This window comes from Talpa europaea (assembly GCF_964194135.1).
Source record: "Talpa europaea genome assembly, chromosome: 12".
Taxonomy (NCBI): Eukaryota; Metazoa; Chordata; class Mammalia; order Eulipotyphla; family Talpidae; genus Talpa; species Talpa europaea.
In genome coordinates, this window is record NC_140079.1 from 62,160,268 (window position 1) to 62,187,405 (window position 27,138).

The following is a 27,138-nucleotide window of genomic DNA, read 5'->3' on the forward strand; positions in this document are numbered from 1 at the left end:
TCAGGTGCCCGCCATCAGGCATGCATTCAGGACCACAGGGTTCCCTCATCCATGCCAATGGCAGAAGGGGAGAAAAGCCTGATAGTTTTACCTTACCCTACAAAATGGAACAATGAAAAGAAGGGAGAAGAGCAGACAAGTGGAGAAGGAGTGACCTGCATCTATATGCTTCCCTCCAGAGTTTGCTCTTTCCTGATTCCAGTTTTGTAATCCACTCCCGGATGCAAGCATGGATTCTCTGTGAGAGCTGCATGTCACCTGACTTTACCATCCAAGCCTATCAATGAGGTGAAGTGAAGGCAAAACCTTTTCTGCCTGTGAGTTACAGTCTAATCAGGTATAAGTGTGAGAGAACCAAGGGCTGGGTTTAGTTTGGTCAAAAACTGCTTTTGACATGGTGTTTCCATTTGCTTTGCTTTTCCTTGCTCCTTACTTTTTCTCTATTAAAGACTTCTTGGCTCTCCTCATTCTCTTATGAATTCCAGTTGAATTTGGTTGGACTGGACTTTTAAGAGGAGGCAGCTGCTGCAAAGGGAGACCTGAGCAGGAGATTGCTTCCTTTGGCTGTTGGAAGTCAGTTCCCAGAGCAGGTAGAGGTGGTTGTTTTCTGTTGAGTAGATCTGATTTGAGTCTTTATCATCTGGTTAGAGCAGCCCATTTTGTTGTACATTGCCCTAAAGGGCAACGAACACTCCTAGGCAGGCACATTCCTTTAGAAACACTCCAACAAACACACTGAATTCCCTGTCCTATATGGGTGTTATTAATAGGCACCTCAAATAGAGGATCTACTTCTCTCTTTCCCCTCATCACCCCTACAACTCTTGAAAAGAATATAAAAAACACATGAAACAATTTCTAGGTGTCTTTCTTTTTAATCATTTGATACCAAAAGACCACATTTAGCACAACCAAATCTTTGTGGAGTAGGGGTTTTAATTTAGATCTATGAAAATAGTTTATGTAGGAAGGACGTATGTATGATTGCTCAGGGTACTGTCTAGAACAGCTCTCTCTTTTAAAATGAATCTGGAACCTTCCAGCAGCCTTCAAATGCACACAAATCTTGGTGGTCATTTGCTAGCATTAGAAGTAGATGGAGGAGCTGGGAGAAATTCAGGAAAACTAGTGGTAGCCCTGTGAAGGGCATGGGTGGCCTTTACAATTCAGATTTGGTTTATAGTTGTGAAAGCAATGTTCTTGCAGTGGAGGAATCAGGGCATAAATCTACTCTATAAATCTAATCTTGCATCTGAAAAGCCATTTAGGAATTATTTTATTTATAGGAAAATTAGGAAAATGGCCACAAGCAAAACCAGAAAACTAAAGAGTTTAAGTAAGCTTGCAAAAGGAGATGGGGATTCTTTTACGATTCGTGTCTTAGTGACCTGGAATGTTCGGTCCCACTGGGTCATGATGGCATTTCTGGCTCCTTCCCACTTTCCTGGTCCAGTCAAGCGGAACTGATATGGTGTGCATGGGCCAAAAAACATGGTGAGAGCCAGGCGTGGATCCGTCAGGAGGATGGAGAACAGGTTGGGTTTTGCATCAATGTAAGTCAGGAGTTCATCTATGTATTCGATATAATCTGTTTCTAAAGCTTTGCAGTAGCACAGACCAAACCTTTATGATAGAAAGATTGGGGATAAGGGGAAGAAAAAAAAAGATAAAATAATGATGATCATAGAATAAGGAAATTGCCAAAAGTAAATGATGACATTACAAACTTTGGGATGGTTTCTGTACTCTTCCCTCCATAGCTCTCTAATGGTGTCATTTGATTGCTGGTTATAGCTTGAAGCTTGATAGCTTGATAGCATTGACTTTAACCCCTGTGCACCAGGGAGGCCCCTCTAAGCTGGGTCTTTAAGCTTGTCATCTTACCCATAGTTTGGTTTCTCTATGTTCCACATCTAAAAGATGGGCTCTTTGAAAAGATATTCTATATATAAGGTGCTCAAAAAGCTGGTAATGTCTCTAATATTACTTTAGCTCTTTTGTCAAATGATTAGCAATTTCTTGAGGAAAATACATTTTACTATTCCTAAACCTTTCTAGAACTCAATTGTTACTAGATTTCTATAATGTAGAAAGTCGCAAAAGTCAATCGAATGGATTTCCTTGTAATGTTTGTATTAGTCCCTAAAATCACTGGATGATCTATGTGATGAAAATTTTTTACATTGAATGGTTCTAGTTAATTATCTATGTTTTCCACTGGGAAACAAATCAAATTACAGATTAAGGATAAAGAAAAAATATTTAAAATGCTTTTATTGTTTTGGGATTTAGTAGTTGGGCAAGCATATCAATTCATTGTTTGGAAATACTTTTGAATGAGAGAGGTGGTAACAAGTTTCTTAAATACAGTGATTTCATTTTTTTTTTTAAGATTTATTTATGCATACAAGAGCTGGGGTACAGACCAGAGGTGCAGCGGGGTGAGAGGATTCACCAGAGACAGAGCTGGGAACAGATCAGGCAGATTGACCGAAGTACACTGCTGAGGGGAACAGTGAGGGAGTCAGGAGAGGTCTGATGCGCCAAATGGGTTGCTCCCTGGCCAGGGATTAAACTCGTGGTGCTGCAGTGGCTGCAGATTGCTTCATAGGTTGCGTATTAACCCCTTGCGCCACCAGGGAGGCCCCAAATACAGTGATTTTAACACTTTTTGGGGGTCACAGGGCATCTTTTTTTTTTCTTTTGAGTTAAAATTTGTACCAAAGACCAAAACAGTAAAACAGACAAAACCAGAGATATTTTCATGAGAGTAGAAGTGAGAGTAAGGGCCTCAAAATTCCTTTATTTGCTGGCTTTCTTCCAGTAGCCTGACCCCAGAGTGATAAACAAAGAAGATAGCACAGGGGGAAACTCTCCTCTGGAGAAGGGGGTCAAGGAACTTATCTTGCAAGAAGCCAGATGTTGGGCACAGGTGGTTAAGCACCACAATATGAAGCTATCCACAGCCTCCACAGTGCGGGTTCGATCCCAGCCAGCCAGCAAGAATCCCACATGGCGAGGCAGACCTCTCCTGTTGTGCCCGCTGCTCCCCTCAGCAGTGTATTTCAGTTAGTCTGCCTGTTCTGTTCCCCACTCTGTCTCGGTGAATCCTCTCACCCTCCCGTGCATCTGACCTGTACCCCGGTTCTTGCATAAAAATAAATAAATCTTAAAAAAAAAAAAGAAGCCAGATGTTAAATAGGATTTGAGGCCCATGTTATGGCCTCTAATTCAACTAGTCAACTCCTGCTCTTGCAACTTCAAAGCAGCCATAGACAACATGTAAATGAACCCAGGTTGCTAATTTATTATAAGCCTTTACTTCTAGTCATTATGGTTTGAACTTCATATCATTCTCACATACCACAAAATCTCTTTCTTTTCCAACCATTTAAAAATATGAAGGTGAAAAACAGGTGAGATGAGCAGGTTTGGCTAACTTTTTAGATTGCTAGATTGCTGCTTGAGTGTCATAGAATAAAAACAATAAAGCTAAGTAGACATTTGTTGAATGAATGAATGAATGAATGAATAAATGAGGGAACCCTTCCAATGTCAGAGAGGACAAACACAGCTATATAGATCATGACTTTCCCAACAACCTAATATTTGCCTGCTGATTATGGGTAATGGGTGGTATAATATATCTTGTAGATGAGGGTTATTATAATTAGAATCCACACATGCCCTGTGGTGCTAGATGACCGGTCTGATGTGGTGATTTGGGGACATTAGAACTTCCTCCTCTCTTCTTCACTGGGGTATCCTAGTTTTCCCCCTCCAAGTCTCAGGTGCTTTTTCTTTCTCCAGTGTATCCCTCCTACTCTCTGCTATTAGTTTTACCAATTTTAGTTATGACTCAAAAAGGTTGCATAACTTACCCAGTGGGCTTGTTTTCTTTTCTTGCATTAACTTCCTCTATCATGACACTTGTAGGTGGTAACTTATTCACCCCTAAAAACAAATAAAAATGCAATTTGATTTTAGTTCCAGGTGCTTATTTAGTGGGCAAAGGTGCTTTGCCACTGCTCATCTTTTGTTGCTAGTAACCATAACTCATCTGTTCTTCTGGCAAAACTGTCAGTAGCCCAAATGGACAGGTGGAAAGCTCCTGGTAAAATGCCATCAGCTGAAAAGATAAGCATCTGTTCTTACTCATTATTTGATACTACAGGACCTCACAACTGGTGTGATGGAGTTTTGTCACTTAATGATAGAAGTTTTAAATTTTAATTGAACCAGTTGATTCAATCAAAATAACAGACATAGACACAGCTTATATTTTTTGACACCTGAATTTTTTGACACCTGAATTTTGTTTTTGACACAAAACCTTTTTGTGTCGATGACAGCACATATTTTGATAGTGTTATTCAGTAAACAATAGAACAAATTCTGCTTTTACAGACTCTATTGTTTTAGATAGGAGATGGAGGTAGTCTCAACATTTTTAGTATTGACTCACACGGCAACCTGAAGACATATGCCCTGCTATTTCTCATGCACTTACCTTTCAGGACACGGACAGCCCATCGAGCTTGCATTTCTCCTGTAGGTATCATGGAACCCAAGGGTTTGATGAGGCCTATCACAGCCAGGGTTGGCTTTTGCAGATGAGCAGGGAAGATGTACTTGTATAGTGATGCCTGGCCAGCTTCAACTTTCAGTACAGACTCATCAAGGAAGGGGAAAGCAAAACTGTATCCAGTGGCAAAGACAATGATATCAATGGACTCTTCCTTTGCCGGGCTGTTAAATACGACGGAGCTTTCCTTCACTTCCTTTATGCTTGGCTTGATGGTCACTTTCCCAGTGATGATACGGCCTGGGAGCTCATCATTGAGCACAGGCTCTTTCAGTTGAGTCCTAAACAAACACACAATGGGAAAGATAACTGCCAGTGAACAATATAGTCAGCTCTCCCTTCTCCTCCCTCCCACTCCTCTTCATTCTGGAACTCTCCCCTTGGCTAGATAGGAGGTGCTCATCTTTGGATTGCTCATCTGCAATTTCCTTCATCAGATGATACCTCTGTAGGAAGGGATTCCTGAGTGTCCAAGAGGTCGTAGGAAACATTCTTCCCATTCACCAGAGTTTGGAAGTCTGAGAAGGGGGCCAGAGCTTTCTCCAGCTCCTGTTCCCTTGCTGAATTTCAGCATTCAGCTCTCACTGTCATTTCAGAGATAATTGAATGCTGAAGGAGCGCAAAGGAGACCAGGGGCTTCTATATCTGCAGAGAACTGCAAGAAGCCCTCTTCTCTTGGGAAGTAATTGTGCAAGGAAAACATGATGTATTTAAAAGGGGCAAAGGCAAATTCTTATTTTTTTCTCACTATACCTTTGGAAGCACAAAACAAACATTATGATTTTAAATTATAAGAATTTAAATAAGTCACTTTGGCCTCTGGTGAATGTATCAAAAAAGTGTGATAAAATGTAAAGTCTGGAATAGGAGCTAATGAAGGTGGCTTCATTAGTGCAAATGTTTATAACAGAAATAGGGGAAGTCCCTATAGGATTTCTTTTATTCGTCTGTAAAATAAGGATGGGGGGCCTCCCTGATGGCCTAGGAGCTAAGTTTCAGAGAAATTACTACGAAGGCCTGAGTTCAATCACTGGCCAGGGAGATAACACACATAGGCACAGCACAGCAGAACTCTCCTATTTTGCCCACTGCTCCCCTTAGACTGTATTTCAATGGATCTGCCTGTACTGCTTCCCACTCTGTCTCTAGTGAATCTTCTCACCACCCCATACCCCCAACCTCTGGCCTAAACCCCAGTTCTTCTATACATAAATAAATAAATCTTAAAAAAATAAAATAAGGATATTAACACTTGTCCTCTTTAGTTCACTGGGTGGGATGAAGAGCATATGAAGCAGTGTATATATACAAGAACCTTGAAAATGATAAAGGATTAATAAATCAAAGAGAGAAGGGATTATATCACTTATTCTAAACTTTATGGGATTAAATCAAGCTCAAACACCATACAGGCTAGATAAGCCACCGTACAGGCTAGATAAGGTTATCATACAAAAGTCTCTGGTGGAATGAGAGGTCTGGAGTTAGGAGGCACATGAAGGTAGGTAAAAAGTAAGGGAGGAAAATGGAGCTATTAGAGGGAGAGGACAGCAGAGGTAAAGGAAGGTATTGGACAGAAGAAAAAGACCAAGAAGCAGCAGAAGTGCATGCAATTGGAAGTGGACTGTGAGCCATCAATGAAGACTGGGGTGCCACCTGACCATGTTGTTGCACAGTGAAATCTGGAGGAAGATCAGACAGGATCTCAGGCTATGGTGTGACCTGGCAATGGAAAGTAATAATACAAACTTGGCAAATGAATGAGGATGTAAAACTGTTGGTTCTTGTTAATGGGATAGGTTGTAGGTTACAACTGAAAGGACAGACTGAAGTCAAGGTCATCTCAACCAGGGAAAGAAAAGGCACTACCACTAGAGAGAGGGTGAAGGGCAACTATAGGATTCATTTTTTTCTCACACATGGAAGCACAGCAGGTGTATTGCTTTTGTCAAGAGTCAAAGGAACCATTCTCTTTGGATTACTGCAGCTGAGGCCTAAATAAACTGCTAAGTTCACAGAGTTCAATTACCATTAAATGAGTTTGAGCAAGTCACTTTACTTCACTAGTTCAGTTTACTCACAGTAACCAGGAGATTGTAACAATACTTACTTTAAAGACCTGTCAACAAGGTAAAATACATAATTTCACATATCTGGTACTCAAAATAGTAACACAGTAACTACAATCAAGTAAATTTGTGAGACATTTTTCTTCATAGTCAACATGCTGACATATTATTGCCTGTTTTATTTTATTTTGAAGATTTATTTCTATATGCATACAAGAACTGGGTACAGGCCAGAGATGTGGGGGGTGAGAGGATTCACCAGAGACAGAGTGGGGAGCAGAACAGGCAGATTTACTGAAATACACCACTGAGAGGAGCAGCAGGTGAGTCGGGAGAGATCTGTTGCACCATGTGAGTAGCCACCTGGCAGGGGATCGAACTCGTGCTGCAGTGACTGCTGTTAGCTTCATAGTGCTGCATCTTAACCCCTTGTGCCACCAGGGAGGCCCCTATTGCCTGCTTCATACATGGCACTGGAAGGACTGAGGGTTTTTCTTCCTAAAGCTCTCTGCAGATACCTTATATTTACCTGTTTTCGGGTACTAAGCCATAATTTTCATGATTGAACCTGCTGTTCATTTTTTTTTCTATCAACCAAGTCGCAATTGGAGTTGGGAGAGAATTTCTTAACAAGTTCTGAAACCGCGTTGTGAACACCATATCCCATGGATAACCTGAGTCAAAGACACGGCTTATCACCCAGGACCCTCCAGTGGTGCTGAGGAACACCTGCAAGTAATCAAACAGGTCACTCAGTTGGACACAGTGAACAGGTCTGGCCCTGCCAGATAGTTTAGAAGTTTCATGAATACCAAAAAGTCAGTGTCTTCTTTTTTAAAATTTATATATATATATATTTTTTTTTACATCATCGTTCATTTTAGAACAGTTTTCTCCCCCGCCTCCTTAGGTGTAGTCCCCATAGAATTTCCTTCACCGATGCACCCCTGCATCATCACCTCAGTCCCCTGTGCTCCTCCCTCCCTCTCTCTGATCCCTCTCCCTCCTCCTACCCTGCAGGATGCCTCTGGTTTATAATTAGTTTGTTTTTGTTTTGCCAAAAAGTCAGTTTCAAAGTACATCCCTGACAAGATAGCTTGGCTCTTTTTTTTTTTTTAATTTATTTTTATTCAAGTTCTGGGGTACGGGCCAGATGTGTGGGAGGGTGAGAGGATTCACCAGAGACATAGCGGGGAGCAGAACAGGCAGACAACAGAAATACACTGCTGAGGGGAGCAGCAGGAGCGACAGGAGTGGTCTGTGGCTCCATGTGGGATTCTTGCCAGCCGGCAGGGATCGAACCCACACTGTCGAGGCTGCAGACAGCTTCACAGCATGGTGCTCAACCTGTTGCGCCACTGGGGAGGCCCTAGTTAGGCTCTTCTAATGCCTATTTTAGAGTTTGTAGTTTGACAAAATGATCTCAGTATCAAGAGTGTTAAATGATTTAGGATACATTTGTTATCTGCCAGACTCAGTGCTAAACACAATATTTAATGTGTCAAGGCACAGCTAACTTAACTTCTCATGCGAGGAAACAATGAAAAGTTGACTTTGTGTAAGCTTACATTGTGTAGGCAATAAGAGTGGGAAAAGGCAACAACTGAGAGTTATTAACAAAAGGTCTTAACACAAACCACTGTGGGGCTTGGTGGTGAAATTCAGTACCACAATTATTTTTGGTGTTTTGTTTTCAGATTATTTGGCTGTTTGTGTTTATCAACTGACTGAGTTCACTTAGCTAAATAGTTGTTTTAGTTCCTATACAAAAGGGAGTTTTCTGTATCAGTGGTTCAAAAACAAGAAACTTAGCTAGTCAATCTGTTATGTTGATGATATAAAACAACTGAATAATAGGTGCCCCTCCACCCCCCTTTACAAATTAGGGTGTGGTGACCAATGTCGGCATTTTTGTTTGGTTGTGTATATATCATAGTTAACATAATGGAGCAGCATGGTGGCATCTGAACTGTAAGTAAATCAACAATTCAGATATTAGAACCTGCCCCTCTGTGTCACATGTAACATTTAGTAGATATGAATTATGTTCTTCTTTACTGACAGGAGTTTCTTTGTTGATATAGAAACATAAGATGTACACCAAAACATGTTTTCTGATTCAAGAAATGTCCAAACAATTAGAGAAATAGAAATTATATATTCCATCCGCACATGGTGGCTAATGATGACAAAACTGTGTCCATTTTTATTTCAGGACTTCCTTTCCTCTTCCTTTAGGAGAATTCCACCAAATTGTTAAGTCTCTCTAAATCAATGACTCAATCAATCAATGAATCAACTCAATTGTTAAGTCCTTTTTCAAAAGTCCCAGAAAGGATACTCAAATTTACACACCTCCAATCCTTTTTCTTTGGAGCTATTTTCACTCTTGCAATTATTTATCTAATTATTTAAATTTATTTACTTGACATCTATTGTCCCTATGATTAATATCCTCCATGAGAGTGGAGAATCTTGTTTTTATTGTGTGTCTTCCAGTGTATCCCCAGTGCCTGGCCCAACATTCAGCACCTCAGAAGCCAACAACTAATGTATATTTGTTGGATGAGTAATACTCATAGATTGAAGGAAAATGTATTTTATAAAAGGCAATTAGCAATACTAAGAATTAAAAAGTGTCAACCTAGGAGTGTAAATTGCAATTATTGTATACATTTGTACATTCTTACATGAAGAGGTCACTTTGTCTTGGAATGAGAGAGCCTGGAATGTAAATGTAAACTGTAGTAAAAAATAAAACAACACTGAAGGGGGAGGGGCATGGTGAGCAAAGGGATGCACAGAGACACTGGAATTAGAAAGGGTGTGGAGTAGACCTGTTAGGCTGCATTTAATGACCATGCAGTAAAGTAGTTGGGCTAGAGTTAAGACCACAGATTTGGGTCAGATCATGGAGAACCCTTTAAATAGGGCTAGTGTACCTGCAATTTATTACCTTTTTTTAAAGATTTATTTATTTATATAAGACCTAGGGTACAGGCCAGATGTGCAGGAGGGTGAGAGGATTCACCAGAGACAGAGCGGGGAACAGAACAGACAGACTGATGAAATACACTGCTGAGGGGAGCAGCGGGTGCGACAGGAGAAGTCTGCTGTGCAATGTGGGTTTCTCCCTGGCTGGCCAGGGATTGAACCTGTGCTGCAGAGGCTGTGGACAGCCTCACAGTGCGGTGCTCAACTGCCTGCACCACCAGGGAGGTCCAATTTATTACTTTTTTAAGGCAAGGGGAAATATAAGTTTTAAAATACAGTGTTACGTAAGAGTAAGTTTTTTAGATGTTTTTGTTGGCAGTTGGGGTTCTGGATGGCTTGTTTGATATGGGAAGATGGGTTGGGGTATAAGAATGCAGGGCAGAATTAGGAGTAGGGCCTTGAATCAAAGAGACTTGGAGTGAAGATTGGTTTTACCACCTGCTAGTGGTACAACATCAGGCAGGTAACTAAACATCTCCATGCCTTAATTTCTTCATCTGTAGTGAAGGATAGCAACTGTACCTATTTTACTAGCTTATTTGGTGATTGGTTGATGTAATCCCATCAAACATTAGGTGCAATGCTTGATAGAGCGTAAACCCCAATAAGATATTAACTATTTCTATAATTTTTATTAGGAGGAAAATACAATAAGCCTCAGTATGAGGTAATATGGACTTGATGAGGGTGATCACAATTCACAAGAAAGAAGGTAGCAAGTGGGAGACCTTAGTAAGGGAAAATAGATATGATTTTCTGAACTATATGACTGGGTCAAAAACAAGATGTCTCTTGTTGGATGATTGGGAAAATGACAAAAACAAGAAGTAAGAGAAATTGATTTTGGATGACACCTGTAATGACAGTAAAATTTATAATAATTTAAGAAAAAAATACTTAAAAATTTTTGTGCTTGCATGCATTTTAGGCACTTTTATTCTTGTCATCTTTTATCACTGTGTTAAACATGGTTTCTCTGAGGCATGCATCTTAAGAAAAAGTTCTTTACTACATAACATCAATAATGGTACCTTCTTTGCCACGTGGCTGGCCTCCACAGCAATATCTGTGCCAGAATTTCCCATTCCAACCACAAGAACTCGCTTGTCCTTAAATATATCTGGATATTTATACTGTCTGCTGTGAAAGTATTGGCCTTTAAAGTTTTTTATACCTGTGGAAAAAATAAATCAAATAGGGAATTTAGAAGATCAATGAATGAACATGAGACATAAGTACTGTTCAGTTAATAACACCCTTTAGATGGATAATTTAGGTTGTTTTAAATAGTATACTCAATTTTAAGAAAATCTGAAATATGAATACATAACTTTACAAGATAATGAAATTAGTGAGTGATTGTTTATTTAACAGCCATGTTTATTCCATCTCACTAGGTCAGCCTCTTGTTTTACTTACTAAGTGATGAACTAGTAGTTGAATATTGTGGTACAAAGACTTAAGCAAAAGTGTAAGAGGTCATGACCATCTGAAGGTTGTTAGAAACCAATGAGATAACAACATTTTAATTACTAATATTTGGTTTACAGAGAACTTTTCAAAGGAGCAAGAACAAAGCTGTGGGTTGATGTCTCTATTTGGCAAACTTATTTCGTCACCTGCTATGGCAAGATGATATTGGGGAAATAAGATAAATAAAATGTGGTTCCGATCAGTAAAGGACTATGTGGGTGGGGAATTTCACACTTCACCTTGGTGATCAACTGTAATTCAGGCTGAATTTTGCTGAGTCAGACAGAATTGGCCCGGAGAGAAAGGAATTATGTTAGTTATATTGGGATTAGATGTACTGTTCTAAGTATTAATAACTTGGATAATTTCAGCAGTTAATACCACATCTCAATAAAATATCAAACAGGAATAGAAAGTTGTGGTGAATACTCTTATGGTTGCATGGCAGTCTAACACACACTCCACAAAGAAACTGTTTTCCCAATCCTTCCCCTGGAGAAAAGGTGATAGAACATCCAGATTCTCAGGGAATAAATATGGGGGTTTATGGCAAAATAACCTTAACAAAGCCTGGTAGCTTGCCTTAAATCATTAGAAATCTGATGTGAATCCCAGTTAAAACCCAGCCACAATGTAGAGCATATAGATTTTAACAATGAGTTAAGTAAGTTTAAAAGTTTAAATAGTAGCTCAACATGGGGACCCAATATGGATCTGATCAATGTAAAAGAAACTGAGATGCAAAGGTGTTTTAACTTGCCTCAAAAGTCTCATCTCCTTGTTGACTATTGACCCAGTACCATAAATCTCTCACCAAGTAATTTCTATGACTCACATGTATCAGATCAAGTTGACTTTTCCTTTATGCACTGACTGGACTTTGTTACTCCTCAGGTCAACTAGGGCTATGTGCGACTGCTGAGGCCCACAACTGTCTAAGAATTCTGTGAATTATAAGGCCTTCTGAGTGCTGCCTTTGCTGAAGGAGAGACATCGAACCTTAGACTGCTTATTGCTTGTTCTTTTTAAAAAAAAGATATATATATATATATATATATATGCATACAGGAACTGGGGTGCAGGCCAGAAGTGCAGCATGGGGGGCATGAGAGGATTCACCCTAGACAGAGTGGGGAACAGAACAGGCAGATTGACTGAAACACACTGCTGAGGGGAGCAGCAGGCAAGAGAGGAGAGATCTGCTGTGTCCTGTGGGCTAGCTGCCTGGCAGCGGCTCAAACTTATGCTGCAGTGGCTGGCAATAGCTCAATAGCACTGACACTTCAACCCCTGTGCCACCAGGGAGGCCTCTTATTATTTATTATTTATATTCTTTGGTTTTCATAGCTTGTTTGGAACAAAGGACAGTCAAAATTTAACCAGGAATTTCTGGCTAGAAAAACACCCTCAAGAGGATGGTGGCTGGAGCAGGATGGTGGCTGGAGCAGGTAGGTCTCTGAGATGGGCAGCATGGCCCATGCTGCTCTGAAGCCTCCACTTGTTGGCCAGGGAACTATCAGCTCCAGCCAGCCTCTATCACAAGAAAGCTGTTGATCATTATGGAAGTCCTAGAAATTTGGGTTTCCTTGATATGAAATCTAAAAATATGGGAACTGGATTAGTGGGGGTTCCAGCATGTGGTGGTGGTATGAATTTTCAGATTCAAGAGTATGAGAAAGGAGAGACTGAGGATGCCAGGCTTAAAATACATGGCTGTGATTCCTCACCTGCCTCAAGTTCATTGGACACCAAATGGATCAAAGAGAAGGTGGAGGAAGGCTTGTCTATCAGAAATCAATATTGCCAAGAAACTTTGTGTTCCTTCTATGAGACTGCACGGCTTTATGCTGACTGAAGATGCAATCAAGGCTACCCTGAAGCAAGAACCCAAGAAAAGAGGCAGGAAAGGAAGGAGGAGTCTTTGGAGAAGCCGTCCTATTTGTCCAGCCTGCTGCAATCACCTAGATATTCAAAAGTTTTGAATTGTGTGTCTGACCTCAAAATTGAGAAATCAATAATGATGTCTCAAGTTTTGAGAGTCCATGAAGGTCACATATATTTAATTTTATAGCTGAATCTATTTTGGGGACAAATACCAGTAGAAGTTTTGGTATGATTGTTTGATAGAACTGGTTATTGTATATAGAGATTTGCATATATGTAATAAATAAATGTGTGTGGGGGGAAGCAAAATCTATTACCTCTTAAAGTTTAACTATTCAATGATGGTACCATAGGAATTCATCCCTAGACCAATCAAATGTTATGATGACACCCATGGGATAAATTAAGGTCAATTGCAGAAAATGCTGTACCTGGAAAGCAGTCCAGGGGCAATTTGGGGTCAGTAAGAAAGCCAGTGCAGACCATGACGGCGTCAAAGATGGCAGACTCTTGCTTCCCCTCTCGCAGAGTGACCACCTCCCATTGGCCGGTGACAGCAAAATCTGGGCATTTGTTTACACTGCAGACTTTAGTCTGGAAAAGGAACCATAGCCTTTGGTTAATGTTGTCAAGTTTCCAGTTAATGCTTACTGGCTGATGTGGCAATTGACATTACAAATGTTCTAGAGCACAGAAAATAAGCATAACCCCTGTAAATCAAATTGGACTATCAGATTAATCATAATGTCCTGGGAGGAAATAGTCTAAATTTAGTGCTTTAGAGAGGTATTTAAGAGAGATGATGAAATCCAAATATTTTGTTATTTGTGCAAATTCTCACTGTAAGCAAAAGAACTAAGATTATAACTATGTTTTCTGATGTCTTTTTTTCATTTTTCTTTCTGTTACATATACTTATTTCCTATAGAGCTATCTCTATGAGAGAAGTTCCCTCTAGTAAAGACCTGGATAAAACATAATTGAAACTATAAACTTGGTCCTAAGTATTTTAGTTCATGAAAGTTCTTTTACAATATATTGCGAAATATTTTCCAGATCACGAGAGTCATTTGAAAGTACTAACTTTACAGCCTGAATTTTTGGGGGGTATTTCAAATTTCAAATAATCTTTTTTTTTTTTAAATATTTATTTATACAAGCACTGGGTACAGTCAGAAGTGCAGGAGGGTGAGAGAACTCACCAGAGACAGAGCGGGGAACAGAACAGGCAGACAGATGAAATACACTGCTGAGGGGAGCAGCAGGTGCGGCAGGAGAGGTCTGCGCGCTATGTGGGACCTTCTCCAGCGCCAGCGCTGCAGAGGCTGCAGGCAGCTTCGCAGCCCAGTGCTCAACCACTGCGCCACCAGGGGAGGCCCTAAATAATCTATTTTTGAGCACTAGTCCATGAGTACTAAGTTCTGTTTTAGAAAATATGTAAAATAAATTTACACATCAAATTTAAAAGCATAAATAATTCAGTGATCAAGAGACTTTGTTACCTTTCCATTTTAGTTTTCAAAGAAGTTTCTTATTCTAATGGTCTAATGGGTTCACTGATTTACATATTTGAATTGCTTGTTGAGTTTTTGCATTTGTTTTAGTAGCTGCCTTTTTAAAATATAACTTTTCAATTAATTAAAAACCTTTCAAAATAAGTTTATTTTTATCTTAAAATAACCAATGTTCATTGAAAATCTGGAATGCATAGAGAGGAAGGAAAAACAAAACCTCTCACAAACAGCTGATATCTGTACTTAAATTTTTTGTGAAAAACTTGCTTGTTTAAAACTGTTTTAAAAAATGGACTTAGACAGCCTGTAGTAAAGGAAATGCTTCAGATTCAGAAGTTTCAATGCATTAAATAGATTTCTCTGGACATATGCATTCACTATGATAATGTCTAACTTTACCATGTTCCCTACAAAATAAGGAAGCATGAAGTGCTCCTTGGAAAACTGATCTACAGTGTTTCCTCCCCTAGTTTCATTGAGATTTAATTGACCTATAAAATTGTATACATTTAAGGAATACACCATTGTGATTTAATTTAATTTAAGTAGGAATTGCAAAATGATCCTCACAATAAGCTTAGTTAACATCCATTACTACACAACTGCACATTTTTTTTTTCTTGTGATGAGGATTTTAAAGATCTCTTTCCAACATCATTCAAATATACAAGCCAGTATTGTGAGCTAGAGTCACCATGCCATAAATTGTATCTTTAGAACTTATAAGTTCTGATAGATAAGAACTTCTCTTATATAACATATAACTTACATAACTTATGTAAGATAACTCCAGTTTAAGATAACTTTAATTCCCTTTTTTGATCCCCCTTCACCCATCCCCCCCATTCTCTCCTGTCCACCTCGGCAACTACCATTCTGTTGTCTCTTCCCACCTCTCCACCCCCCTACCCCCCTAGATTCTACATATAAGAGAGATCATGGAGCATTTGTTTTATCTTCAGTCCTTATATTACTTAGCATAATACCCTCAAGGTCCATCCATATAACTGCAAATGCCAGGATTTTTTTCTTCTTTTTATGACTAAATAATATTCAATTATATCAATATACCACATGTTCTTAATCCAGTCACCTGTCAATGGACATGAGCCTGTTTATATATCTTGACCCTTGTAAAAATGCTGCAACAAACCTGGGGGTGCAGATGCCTCTTCAAGACAGTGATTTGATTTTGATCAGTATCTTTATAGTTGTGTGAATCTTATCTATAACTTGTTTTGGTCAGTCTTTCCATCCATATGTCTCTGTATGATTCCCTATGAATTCCTTACCCTCCCCGTCTCTGCTAGGGAGGGATATAGAAGGAAATACATGGATTTTCATGATTCTTGGAGAGGAGAAAAAAGTGCAAAAGCAAATAAACAAACAAATAAATGACCAGAGGAGGAAGAGGACATAGTCGTTTGCCCTATCCTTTTACCTTTTCCCTATCATTTTATCCTCTGAAATGGGAAGGGCTGAGGTAGGACCTAAAAGAACAATATGCAAAGATTTTTCTTTTCCCAAATATATTAGAGATTTTCCTCCAACAGCAAGGTTCTCTTGTGTTTGGGCTGTTGCACACATGGAGAGTTAGGCAGGAAGAAAGTAGAGAGGACTGATGAGAGTTCCCAGTGTCCCCATGTGCAGTCGGGGCTTGCTGTTTTTTAGGTCTCTTAGGATTCTTGGATAGGAGTTTTGCAAACTAGGAATGTACCCTGTATTCTTATACCAAGCATTCCTCTCTACCTCTAGATTTACTCAAGGTGGAGGAAAATACAAAGAGAAAAGGAATCTTTACAGGAGTCACGAATGTTGCCAATTCATTATCTCCTCTACAGAGACCAGGGTGAGGCTACAGAAAAATAATAGAAAATAGGTAGGAAATGTTTTCTGACTACTAGCTGAAATTTTGTGTCTTACCTTGAATTGAATGCATTTCAGAAGGTTGAACTGGTTTGCATACATTTTGAGATATTCCAGGAAGTAGGAATTTGGAACATAATTTGGAAAATCTTCTGGGAATGGGAAGTCTGAGTAACAAGACATCTCCTTGCAGCTGTTGGAAACCACAGACTTGTAGAGACTGGCTCTGCCTTCTTCCACATGTTCCTGTACAAACAGGGCATGCACACGAGTGAAGATGTGTGTGCACATGAAATTAATATTAATTTTTAGATGTTTCAAACATTGCCCAAGATTAAGATGACCCAGATGATGTACAATGTCACCTTTCTAATGGAATTTGCTATCTTTTCCTTGAAAGATGATGAACATTGCATTCCACTATGAATGTCATGATCTGAATTACAGTTTTATCCATTACATACTAATAAATATACCTTGGATAAACTCACCTGTCCAGATTCACACTATAATCAATGCAAAATATAGGAGAATATGGAAATAGACAAAACCAGGACATAGTATTTGGGTGGTGAACAATTACTAGGTACTTTGGTTTCTTGGGATGCTGTTGAAAGGATTATGGAGAAGGGGGTTCAGATTATTAAAGAGTTTTTTAAATCTAAAGTTAAAATGGTGTGTTTCTGAATGGAAGTGATTTTTAAGTGGAAGTGATTCCACTTTTGGAAATTTTGGAAAGATAATTCTGGTTTCACATAAAGTTATACAAGGCTCTGGGTAAGTAAGTAAGCTAGTTAAGAACCTAAGCCACATGAGCATCCCCTGGTGGCGCAGCAGTTGAGCGCTGGGCTGCGAAGCTGCCCGCAGCCTCTGCAGCACTGGTTCAATCCCCGGCCACTGGCGAGGGTCCCACATGGCGAGCAGACCTCTCCTGCCGCGCAGACCTCTCCTGCCATGCCTGTTGCTCCCCTCAGCAGTGTATTTCATCAGTCTGTCTGTTCTGTTCCCCGCTCTGGCTATGGTGAATTCTCTCACCCTCCCATGCTTCTGACTGTACCTAGTGCGTGTATAAATAAATAAATAAATAAATCTTAAAAAAAAAAAAAAAAAAAAGAACCTAAGCCAGTTTCCACTTGACTGCTAATAGAGCCTGAGCAGAAGCACTGGCAGTTGAAAGTGAGAGAAGTGGGATTTGGGATTTGGGTGAGGAATCAGGCCAAAGATTTCCAGAGTGTGGTGAAATACCAACCAACTTCCCATCCCCAGTTTTAACTGAAAAAAAAAAAAAAAAAAAACCAACAGCAAATAACCACATCTAAGATGACTATTCAAGGTCAAATAAGTAATAGTTTTAATAATGTCTTTATATGCATTGCCACAGCAAATAACCACATCTAAGATGACTATTCAAGGTCAAATAAGTAATAGTTTTAATAATGTCTTAATATGCATTGCCTCTCTTTGGTATATATTATGGATTTCAGTGGGAAAGTCCTTAGTATTTTAATATTATTTACCATTTTGGATATGTATAGTTGCATTTTTTTCTATGAAACAAACATTATTTGTGTAAACAAGCAGAAAATGAACATGAACATCATGAAATGATCTGCATAACATAATAATCACACAGAATACAATTATAAGGATAATGTCTTGTGGCCATATTATTGGATAGTAGAGGTTTAGAACATCCTTAAACTTGAATCCAGGTGTTAGGACTAAAGTTAGTGTTGGTTTGATAATTAAGAGTAATCTGGTATTCTCTGCATTATAAGAAAAAAGAGTAAAGGAATAGCAGTAAAGATCTGTAATATTGAGAAGTAAAAGGAAGCAGTGGGAGAATAAACTATAGTATAAGGAGAAAAACATGAGTTATGAATAGTTTGGGGTCAATGTTTGGCCAAAGCTCCCTCACTTTTCTCTGTTATCTGAAAGCATCTCATGTTAAGAAAACTTTTGTTAAAATAGTCAGTTTCTTTTTTGCAGTAAAAATGTAAAATTTGTTTAAGAGGGGTAGAGACATACATAATGCATGTTGTAAAGATTTCAAAAATTTGAAGCATTTTGTAATGGCAAGTTCACATATTAAAGAGTAATGAGGATTCAAGATAACCTAGGGAACTGTGTATTTTATGCAACACTGAAACATGGGTTCAAACAAGCAAAAGTAGGGGGATAAAAACTCTAACAGCTCATGAAGTGGAAAGGGTTTTATGCAAAGGAAATTTTGCTAAACATTTTAAACAATTGAGGAAGGGATATATTGTATGAGTTGGTTGTATTATAAAGCAAATATTTTAATTGTTATCTTTTTGTATTGCAAGAAATTTCTTGGTCAGATTTTGGTGTACATAATAGAGAACATTCAAATTGTTAGTCTTAACTGACTATCAGTATTTTGTTAATAAGTGAGCAAATGTATTTTCAGTGATTCATTTGGTGACATTTTATTTATAAAAACTTGTCAGTAAAATCTGGGTATAAATAATATATATTGTTTAACTTAGAAAATTAATTGTAAGTTCTGTGACATACTCTTTTTGGGTTTTACCCTAATTGAAGATACAAATGTAAGTCTACACATGCCATTTCATGATAAAATTTTAAAATTTGTTCATTAAATCATGTTTGATGTAAGAATGAAGTCACTCAGGAAGTTAAATATCTCTAAATCTATTTTTTTTACATTAAAAACACAGTGTAACTTCCCCCTTTTCAGGAAGAACAAAAATTCATAGATAAAATAGTAAAATGTTTTACTGAAATTATACCTTTTTTGGGAAAAAGGTTTCTTCATATAGGTAAAAAGGTTCTTGAAGACCGTTGAGTGCTGCCTCTGTTGTTCAAACTTTAAAAGTTTTAACATTTTCTAAGCTTAGAACATGTGTATAAGGACACATTTTACTATGGCAATTGTACAGGTTGCTTTTTTGTTTAAACCTTTGAAAGAATTAAAACTTTTTCTGATTCACTTTTATCTATCAAGATACTGTTTCCCTTTCATTATAAAAGTTGTATGTGAAAGTTCAAAAAAAAAAAAACTATCAGCTCTATTTTGAAAAACTTTGGAAGATAATTGTAAAGGCAGCAAGAAGAAAGGCTTCCAGGAAATGCTGAAGGCGATTGTGAAATAATGTATCACAGATGTTAGTCAATGAGTAACTGTAGCTTAGAGTGGAAACTTAGGTTTTAGGGTGGAATCCAAGATCACTTCTACTCTTTTCTCTCTTTCCTCCCACTGGTTGTTTCTTCTGGAAAAAGACAAGGCCTAGATTGTGCAGCATACACACAGAGAATGTGGGGTCCACCACTCTTGTCAATGGTGTTAGCAGGTCCTGGACCCTCCCTGCAGAGTTTGCTCCAGTGATTGCCAGACCCTGCTGAGACCCCGGTTGTCGGCATTCTTGACATGAACTTGTGCAGATCTGCCAATTGCCCTAGTACTCTGAGTGTGAAAGCCCATTCCTCCTGAGAATTGATGGGGAAAGATAATGGCCTTGGAGGGGAAAAGGAGTGGGCAGGAAGAAGGAATGGATTGTGGAGAGAGGGAAAGGAATCAGAGAGGTATTAATTTCAAGGGACAGGACAATCTCTCACATTTATGGTTCAAGTATTCCTTTACAGTGGAAATGATCAACCTGTACAGATACTAAGTCACCTTCCATCATCAGGCCTGAGGGAGTTGGTTGCAGAACAGATGTTCCATACAAACAGATGTTCCTCATATACCACCCGTGCCACTTGAATTGGTCATCAGACATGAGTTCTTTATCAGTGCATCCCTTTTCCCTTTAAAGGCTCACCCTCTCCTCTACCCCAATGAATGATGGTCTTTCTTTTTCATTGTCACTTTTGTCTCTTTCCTTTTTAAAGCTGTGGTAGCTGCAAGAGACCCAAGTCATGACCTCGTGGTTGTCAAATGAAATGCAGTTTGTTAGCATCTTTATGATCTTTGGGGCACCTTTGTATTTGCAAATGGAAACTGCCTCCATTTGTGCTTTCTTGGGTTTCTGCAGTTTACCTAACTATTTTTGCAAAATGGTCCCTTTTGTCCAGAACAAGCAACAAGGATTGCCCCTGATCTCACCACCACCACCCCCACACTCCCAACATACACTATCCAGCAAGTACAGTCCTTACTAAAGCAGAATCAATTCTGTGGGCTTGAAATGGACCCACAGAAGTGCAAAGACACCTCTAACTATCCTTTTGTGGTATGTGTGGGTGTTGGGGTAGGAGGGTCAAGGGATATCTATAGAAAGACAAGAGACTTACAGCATATTAGAACTGGAAGTCCCCTTTATGTTCAGCTGATTTGGATTTTCTGAGCAGGAGTCACACCTAGTGAGACCACTGTGTCTAGAGAGGGCTGTTGAGTGAAGGTGGGGTTGTTATTTCCTGCTTTGCAGCCCCCCAGTAATTCAAATTTTTTCCAAACTGGTTGCATGTTCTCATTTTATAAATGAGGTAATGGGGTGCTATGATGTGTGAATTGGGCTGTATTTTATCTTGGCTACTGCTGCATGACCCTCCTACTCATCCTTTGGGGCTCCTATCACACTCCTTGTAATATTTTTTCATGTTTCTCTCCTCATATTCATCCTCATCCCCACTCCCTTTCCATTCTCCTTGGATGGATTTTCCTAAAAGAATCAAGTCCTCTGACATGCATGCTTCTCCCTTTTTTTCTTCCCACCTCAAATTTCTTTTCTGCTTCATTTTCTTTTCTCTTTCCTTCCGGTCTTGAAGGTGTCTCTCCATTTTTCAAGATGAACCCTTCCACTTGGACCTACAATTCCACTCCCTCTTTTTCCTACCAATACCTGTTCCAATTTGGGGTTATATATTTAATAGTTTCCACCTTCCAGCTATTTTCTCTATTTGAGTCTCTCTATTTGAGTCTTCCCAGCATGCAAACAAAACAAACATAACAATAAGACATCTTAATTCTGTTCCTCATTATCCATTGCTTTCTATGTTAGGTGTGAATCCCTTGGCAAAATGTTCAGCCACCTCCCCCACCCCCATTATTTCTCTTACATGGACCTCATATAATAATAAACTATTTGCTATTTTTGTTTTCCAGGCATGGTCAGTACTTTTTAATGCTGGTTCCCTCCTTGGTATCTCCCACTCACTCCTTCTGCATATTGAAATCCTTCAAAGTCCATCACATGCCATCTTTTCCATGAAGGCTTCTTTGACTTTCCTGAAGAGGATGTATTCCTGACCTCACTTAAATGCGCTTATCTCTGTTTCTGACTTTTCCCCTGAGTCTGACAGCTCTCTGAGGGCAATCTTGTATCTCAGTTTTATATGTCTAACAGTGCTTTGTGCCTTGATATTTTAACCTGCTCAAATCACACAACCAGTTGTGCACAGCTAGATCTAGAACTCATTTCTCTTTATCCTTAGGCCAATGATATTTTAGTGTTTATAATGAGGTGTCTTTGATCTGTGTGAGGAACATTTTTCTCTGGTATCTCAAGGTCTCTGGACTCACTTTTTGCTTTCACTGAGTTTACTTTAAACCAAATAACTTTGAATTACTCCTCTAATTAGACAGTTCCTTCTTGTAAGCTAACCCTCAACTCTGATGCATTAGTAGTGCTTGTGTGGAGTATTGACTGTGTTAAGGAGTCTGAGGTTCACCAAAGGAGAGTATCAAGCTCAAGTAGCAATGTCCTCACTGGACAGAGGAGGCAGAGCTTGGGTATGGGTGTCGGCTTTCTGCTCTCCTATTAGAACAGAGCAATTTGAATCTTAGGAGCAGATGTGCTCTTTCACCTAGTTTCTCCAGGGAGGTCTCTGCTTTGATGGTCACATTTGGTGGTTGGACACATTTCAAGATATGCAGTTCTTCTTTGCATGAGCTATGCTGGGAGAAATATGGCTAAATTAGCAATTTTGACCTCTTTGAGGCGTTGCTTACCGAGTTAGAAAACAATTACTTTCCTCTAGTTTGAAATCCTACCGTTCTGTATGGAGGAATGTTATGTCTTTTTCTTAGCCTCTTAGGGGCTCTGAAGCCAGGAATCTGACACCTTGCTCCTTTTTACTGTCCCTGACAGTGTCTCCTCAGCACATCTGAAGCTAATGCCCTCCTGAGAAAGATGAAAATAGAAGTTTGGGGAGACCTGATGCAGATAATTCCCCGACTGAGCCCTGGAGCTCACAGAACACTTCACTGCTTTGCTGCAGGGTTTCAGTGGCCTCAGGCAGGGCACCTGTGGTGTCTTCCCCTGTTCATGCACCCTGGCTTTATAGGTTTATATCCAGAATGGTCTTAATACTTCCCTCTCCTTCCTCCTCACCCATTTCCTTCTCAAATGTGGACAACAGTCCTGTTGAAATATGAGAATTCAATTGCTATTTTGCTTAAAGAACAATCCCCTCCCCCCAGATTTTTAAACTTGTTTTGGTCATGGAGGGATTGCCTGACAGTGGGGTCTTGAGTATAGAGCTCATCCTACCCTAGTCCTGGGTCATTTTACTGCAGACAAAGCATGGCTGGAAAAAGAAGCAGGTACAAGCAGCTCAGCGGTGCAGGCAGAGGCTGACATTTCTGTTCTGTTTTGGCACTTTTGCTCCAAACACAGCCGTCTGGCCCTGCTTTAGAACCCCCTGCTCTTGCTCCTCTTATCCTGGACTTTCTTAGCTTGTCCAGTCACTCCATCTTCTGCCAACCTTTGTGAGTATTTTTGGAAGCATTTCTTCCTGGTGGTGCTGGATAAAGTTTGTGAGGCAGCTGACAGGACTCCAGCCCAAACTCGGACTGTTTCTTTAATCAGTTTTACTGGCCCTTCAGATCCTCCCATTAGCGGACATTTCTAGGCCCTCCCCACAGCAACCAGCCTTGGTGGAAGAAATTTGTTTCTCTTTCACTGGCCAAACGCTTTTACCCTATAGCCCCAGAACAAAGCTGTTGAAACCCCACTTACAGTGAATCTCCACAGCCCCCCAAGGTCGTCGCTCCTCTCAAAGCAGGTGGGCTCTAGTCCTTCCTCCAGACAGCACTTAATAGAAGCCAGGCCACTGACTCCGGCCCCCACGATTGCAACTCGCTTGGCCATGTTCTCCTGTGTGGGGAAAATGTAGAGGAGCTTTTATTCACATGTGAAAGCCCCACCCCATCCTTGGCTGCTCTACAAACAAGGAGAAAGAATTTGGACACCGAAGAATTCATTCCCCTTGAGTCCCCTGTAGCTGGTCTCTAGTTTGTGAATGTGAGAGAGGAAACGCTGGGCTTGCTGTTTTAACCCTGTGCTTATGTATGTTCCCCGCCCCCACCAACTCGGAGCTGGTGCCAAATGTCAGTACAGTTAACAAGATCATGGCTTCTGGCAGGGTGGCTGAAATTGGATCCTATAGTAAGTAGACAGAATTTTGCGTTCTGAACCATGATGCCTCCAGTTTCCCTTCACTAACCTCAGAACAGAATTAAATAGAGTGGCAGACCAAAAAAGGATCACCTTGGTAAACACTTTTTTTTTTTAATGAGCATGTGCAACTGAAGTTCAAATGGATGATATGACACAAGGCCACACAACAGCTGGTGGGTGGATTTGGGGTGAAGAGCCAAGACAGTGTGGCCACCACAGGTGTTGCTGTGACAGCACCATAGGTGAATCCCAGTGCAGTCATTTTGCCAGAACTTGCTCTCTGGTATCTTGCCCTCTCACCTGCTACCATGGGCTGGTATCAGTGCAAGAGAGAGAGGGTGGCTACCTGTGAGGGTGTGTGGTGGAAATGTAGGCATGGAAAGCCATCCCTCCTCCCTCTATGGGATACTGAATCACCTCCAGGGAACATGGCAAGGTCTACTTAGGCACAGGTGAGGAATCAGCTGGCCCCAGGCCACAAAAGTCAATACAATGCCCCTAAAGTCAATATAGTGTATCTGGTAAGCGAGCCAGTGTTGAGCCACACTACCTGATTGAAAGCCTAGCTCTGTCACTTACTGCTGCGTCATCTTGGGCAAGTTATTTAAGCCATCCATGTATCATAAAAAGGCAGTGTTTTGTGAGCAGCAAGTGAGTTAACACATGTCAATTGGCTTGGAACAGATCCTGGCACACAGAAAATGCTCAATAAATGCAAGCTATTATAACTATATAAACAGTTTCCCAAATTGGCTCCCTCTTCTTCCTTTCCCATCAATGAGCCTCTGTATTTAATCTTATATACAAACATTTTTCCAAATTGGCATCCTCTTCTCCTTTTATAGTGAGCCTCTGCATTTAATCTTATATCATTTTCAATGAAAAAAAAAGTTAATCGAACAAGTATTTGCTTGGAACCAATATCCTGGGTCAGAGCAAATATTTGCTGGTAACTAATATTCCTCAAAATGACTTCTTATCAAATGTGCAATAAATAGAAATCTCTTCTCCAGGCTACCACAGTAACTTAACGTGGACCAGATATAGCTAACCTTATTTTTGAGCAGTAGCTCTCCCTGGAGCTTTTCCTAGGACCGCAGGGAAGTTTCAATTCAGATGAGTGGGTGTTCAGTGTTGACTAATTACTAGGGGTGTGATTTTAGACAAGTAACTTGCTTTTGTGTCTCAGTTTCTTTTCTTTTTTAAAAATATTTTATTTATTTATACAATAACTGGGGTACAAGTCAGAGGTGCAGGAGGGTGAGAGGATTCACCATAGACAGAGGGGGGAGCAGAACAGCATAGTGGACTGAAGACACTGCTGAGGGGAGCAGCAGGCAAGGCAGGGGAGGTCTGCCACGCCATGTGGGTTTCTCCCTGGCCAGCCGGGAATCAAACCTGTGCTGCAGAGGCTGTGGATGGCTTCACAGTGTGGTGCTCAACCCACTGCACCACTGGGGAGGCCCTTGTGTCTCAGTTTCTTCCTCTCCAAAACTAAGTTGAAAGAACCAACTGTTGTCAGAATAAATCAAGTAATATGTAAAAAGCATTTAGCACAGTCCTTGGCATGTATGTTATTTTCACTTTGGAAGATTTTTCTTTAATCTCATGGTTTTATGGATATCTACCTGGCAATTTGGGGTTTACTTACAGAGACAAAGTTACAGAATATTTGGAATAAATGCCTTTCAGGTAAACTAGAAACGTGCCCCTAAAGGTTTCATAGTAGTAAGTGAACAAAATTCATGAGGAAATATAAGAATAATGATGACAGAAGGGGAAAGAGAACAAAAAAGGAGGGCACAAAACAGCTTTCAGAGCCACCCTTAAATGCTTTATTAGTGTTTTGGTTCATCATCATTTGGTGTGTCACCAAAGTCTCAGTTGAGTTGTACCCACATTTGCAAAAGCATACAAGGTAAATACTGCCTTTATATGCTGACAAAATTAGTGCTGCCAGCCACTTGTTCATGTACTGGTAATTACAGGAAACCAATGTGTCTTTTCTTTCAATCTCTATGGGGCTTGTGATGGGGTTTTGGAAGAAGTAAAATTTATGACATACTTTACGTTATGTCTCTGAACCAATATATGTGTCATGGAGATAATATGATATTTTTAGTTTAAAAAAAAAGAAAAAAATAGGAAACCAAAGTGATTTAACAATGTAAAAAAAAGCTTTTTAGAAAAAGGTTTTGTTCTCTCTTATTTTAACTCAGTCATTTCCAGTCAGTGACTGCTATATTTTCAGACAGAGTGATTGATAACACCATAGGAAGTTGTGTTAAGGTGAAAAGTTCACTAATGCCACTGATTATTACAGGAGTGTTATTTTACCCGCTAATGCGAAAATAACACTTAAACATGTTATTGCTCCTTATGTGAATATTCAATAAAAAAATTGGTCATTCCTTTATTGGAAAGTTTTAAAGCAATGTAACTATCAACATCATCATCTTAATGAAGAATATCTGACTAAATATGAAGAAATAAGTAATAAAAACTAAGTGAATAGGACTAAGTTAGTAAGGTTGTGGGTCACTGGGTGAAAGTGAATTATAAGAAAAACAAGTAAAATAACTTAAGCAACACTAAATTGCTAAATGAATTGGGAAATCATTGCTGGCTGCAAAAAAGTGAGAACTTTTTAACCACGGAATTAGAAACTGCTCTTATTTCTGAGGATGTCACACTTTCTCTACTTCAATGAAGTAAAATGCAAATATGGATTGTATGAAGTCAGATTGAGTGTACCGTGGCTTGTTTGGATGATATGAGGGCAGAAACTGAGGCCAGGGCTGTCATTCCCAAACCCTTTTGGAGACACTCTCAGTGATTTTAAATTTTCTAGGAAAGCCCAGAAATACTTCATATCTGTTGAACACTAAGCTAAGTATTAGCTGGAGAAAGTTTACAATTTTAATATCAGATAAGGTTGCATTTCATTCAAGGACATATTGTTGTGAAGCTAAGTTTTTGGCAGTTAGGACGGTAAAAAGCAAGTACTGCATAAAAGTTGGCCAAGGGGGAACAAGAATGAAGGGTGAGTCTGATCTGATTCCAAGGACTGAGAATTGTGCCCAACAGGCACATAAACCTTGTAGTTAAATAATTGTGATTGTTTAAGAATGAAATAAAAATGTTAGTTTTCTTTCAATTCATGTATTGTTTTTTTTCAAATAGCTATAACTACAAAGTTGTCAGAACAGAAATACTTAAGTTGTTTGTATCTGACTACTTAAAAAAAGAACTTCAGCCTGGGGTGGGGAGGATTGTGAGGAGGGTAGGGGACTTGTGAAAGAATTATTTATATATTAAAGGGCCCCTAGAACTAGGAAATTTAGAAAGATTAGTATTAATAATACGTA

The 27,138-nt window shown here is 39.6% G+C and overlaps 1 protein-coding gene across 2 annotated transcripts; it reads right to left on the reverse strand.

Moving 5' to 3' along the window:
- Window positions 1-1,280: 1,280 nt before the first annotated feature.
- FMO1 (flavin containing dimethylaniline monoxygenase 1) lies at window positions 1,281-23,461 on the reverse strand (the record flags this gene model as incomplete). Of its 2 annotated transcripts, XM_084248459.1 has the most annotated exons (8): window positions 1,281-1,623; window positions 3,882-3,954; window positions 4,511-4,866; window positions 7,184-7,383; window positions 10,680-10,822; window positions 13,437-13,599; window positions 16,443-16,631; window positions 23,330-23,461. In XM_084248459.1, the coding sequence occupies 8 exons, from the start codon at window positions 23,459-23,461 to the stop codon at window positions 1,281-1,283; spliced, it is 1,599 nt and encodes a 532-aa protein (XP_084104585.1). The 2 variants fall into 2 exon arrangements, with proteins under 2 accessions (XP_084104585.1, XP_084104586.1); XM_084248460.1 differs by lacking the exon at window positions 16,443-16,631.
- Between the last annotated feature and the right edge of the window lie 3,677 nt (window positions 23,462-27,138).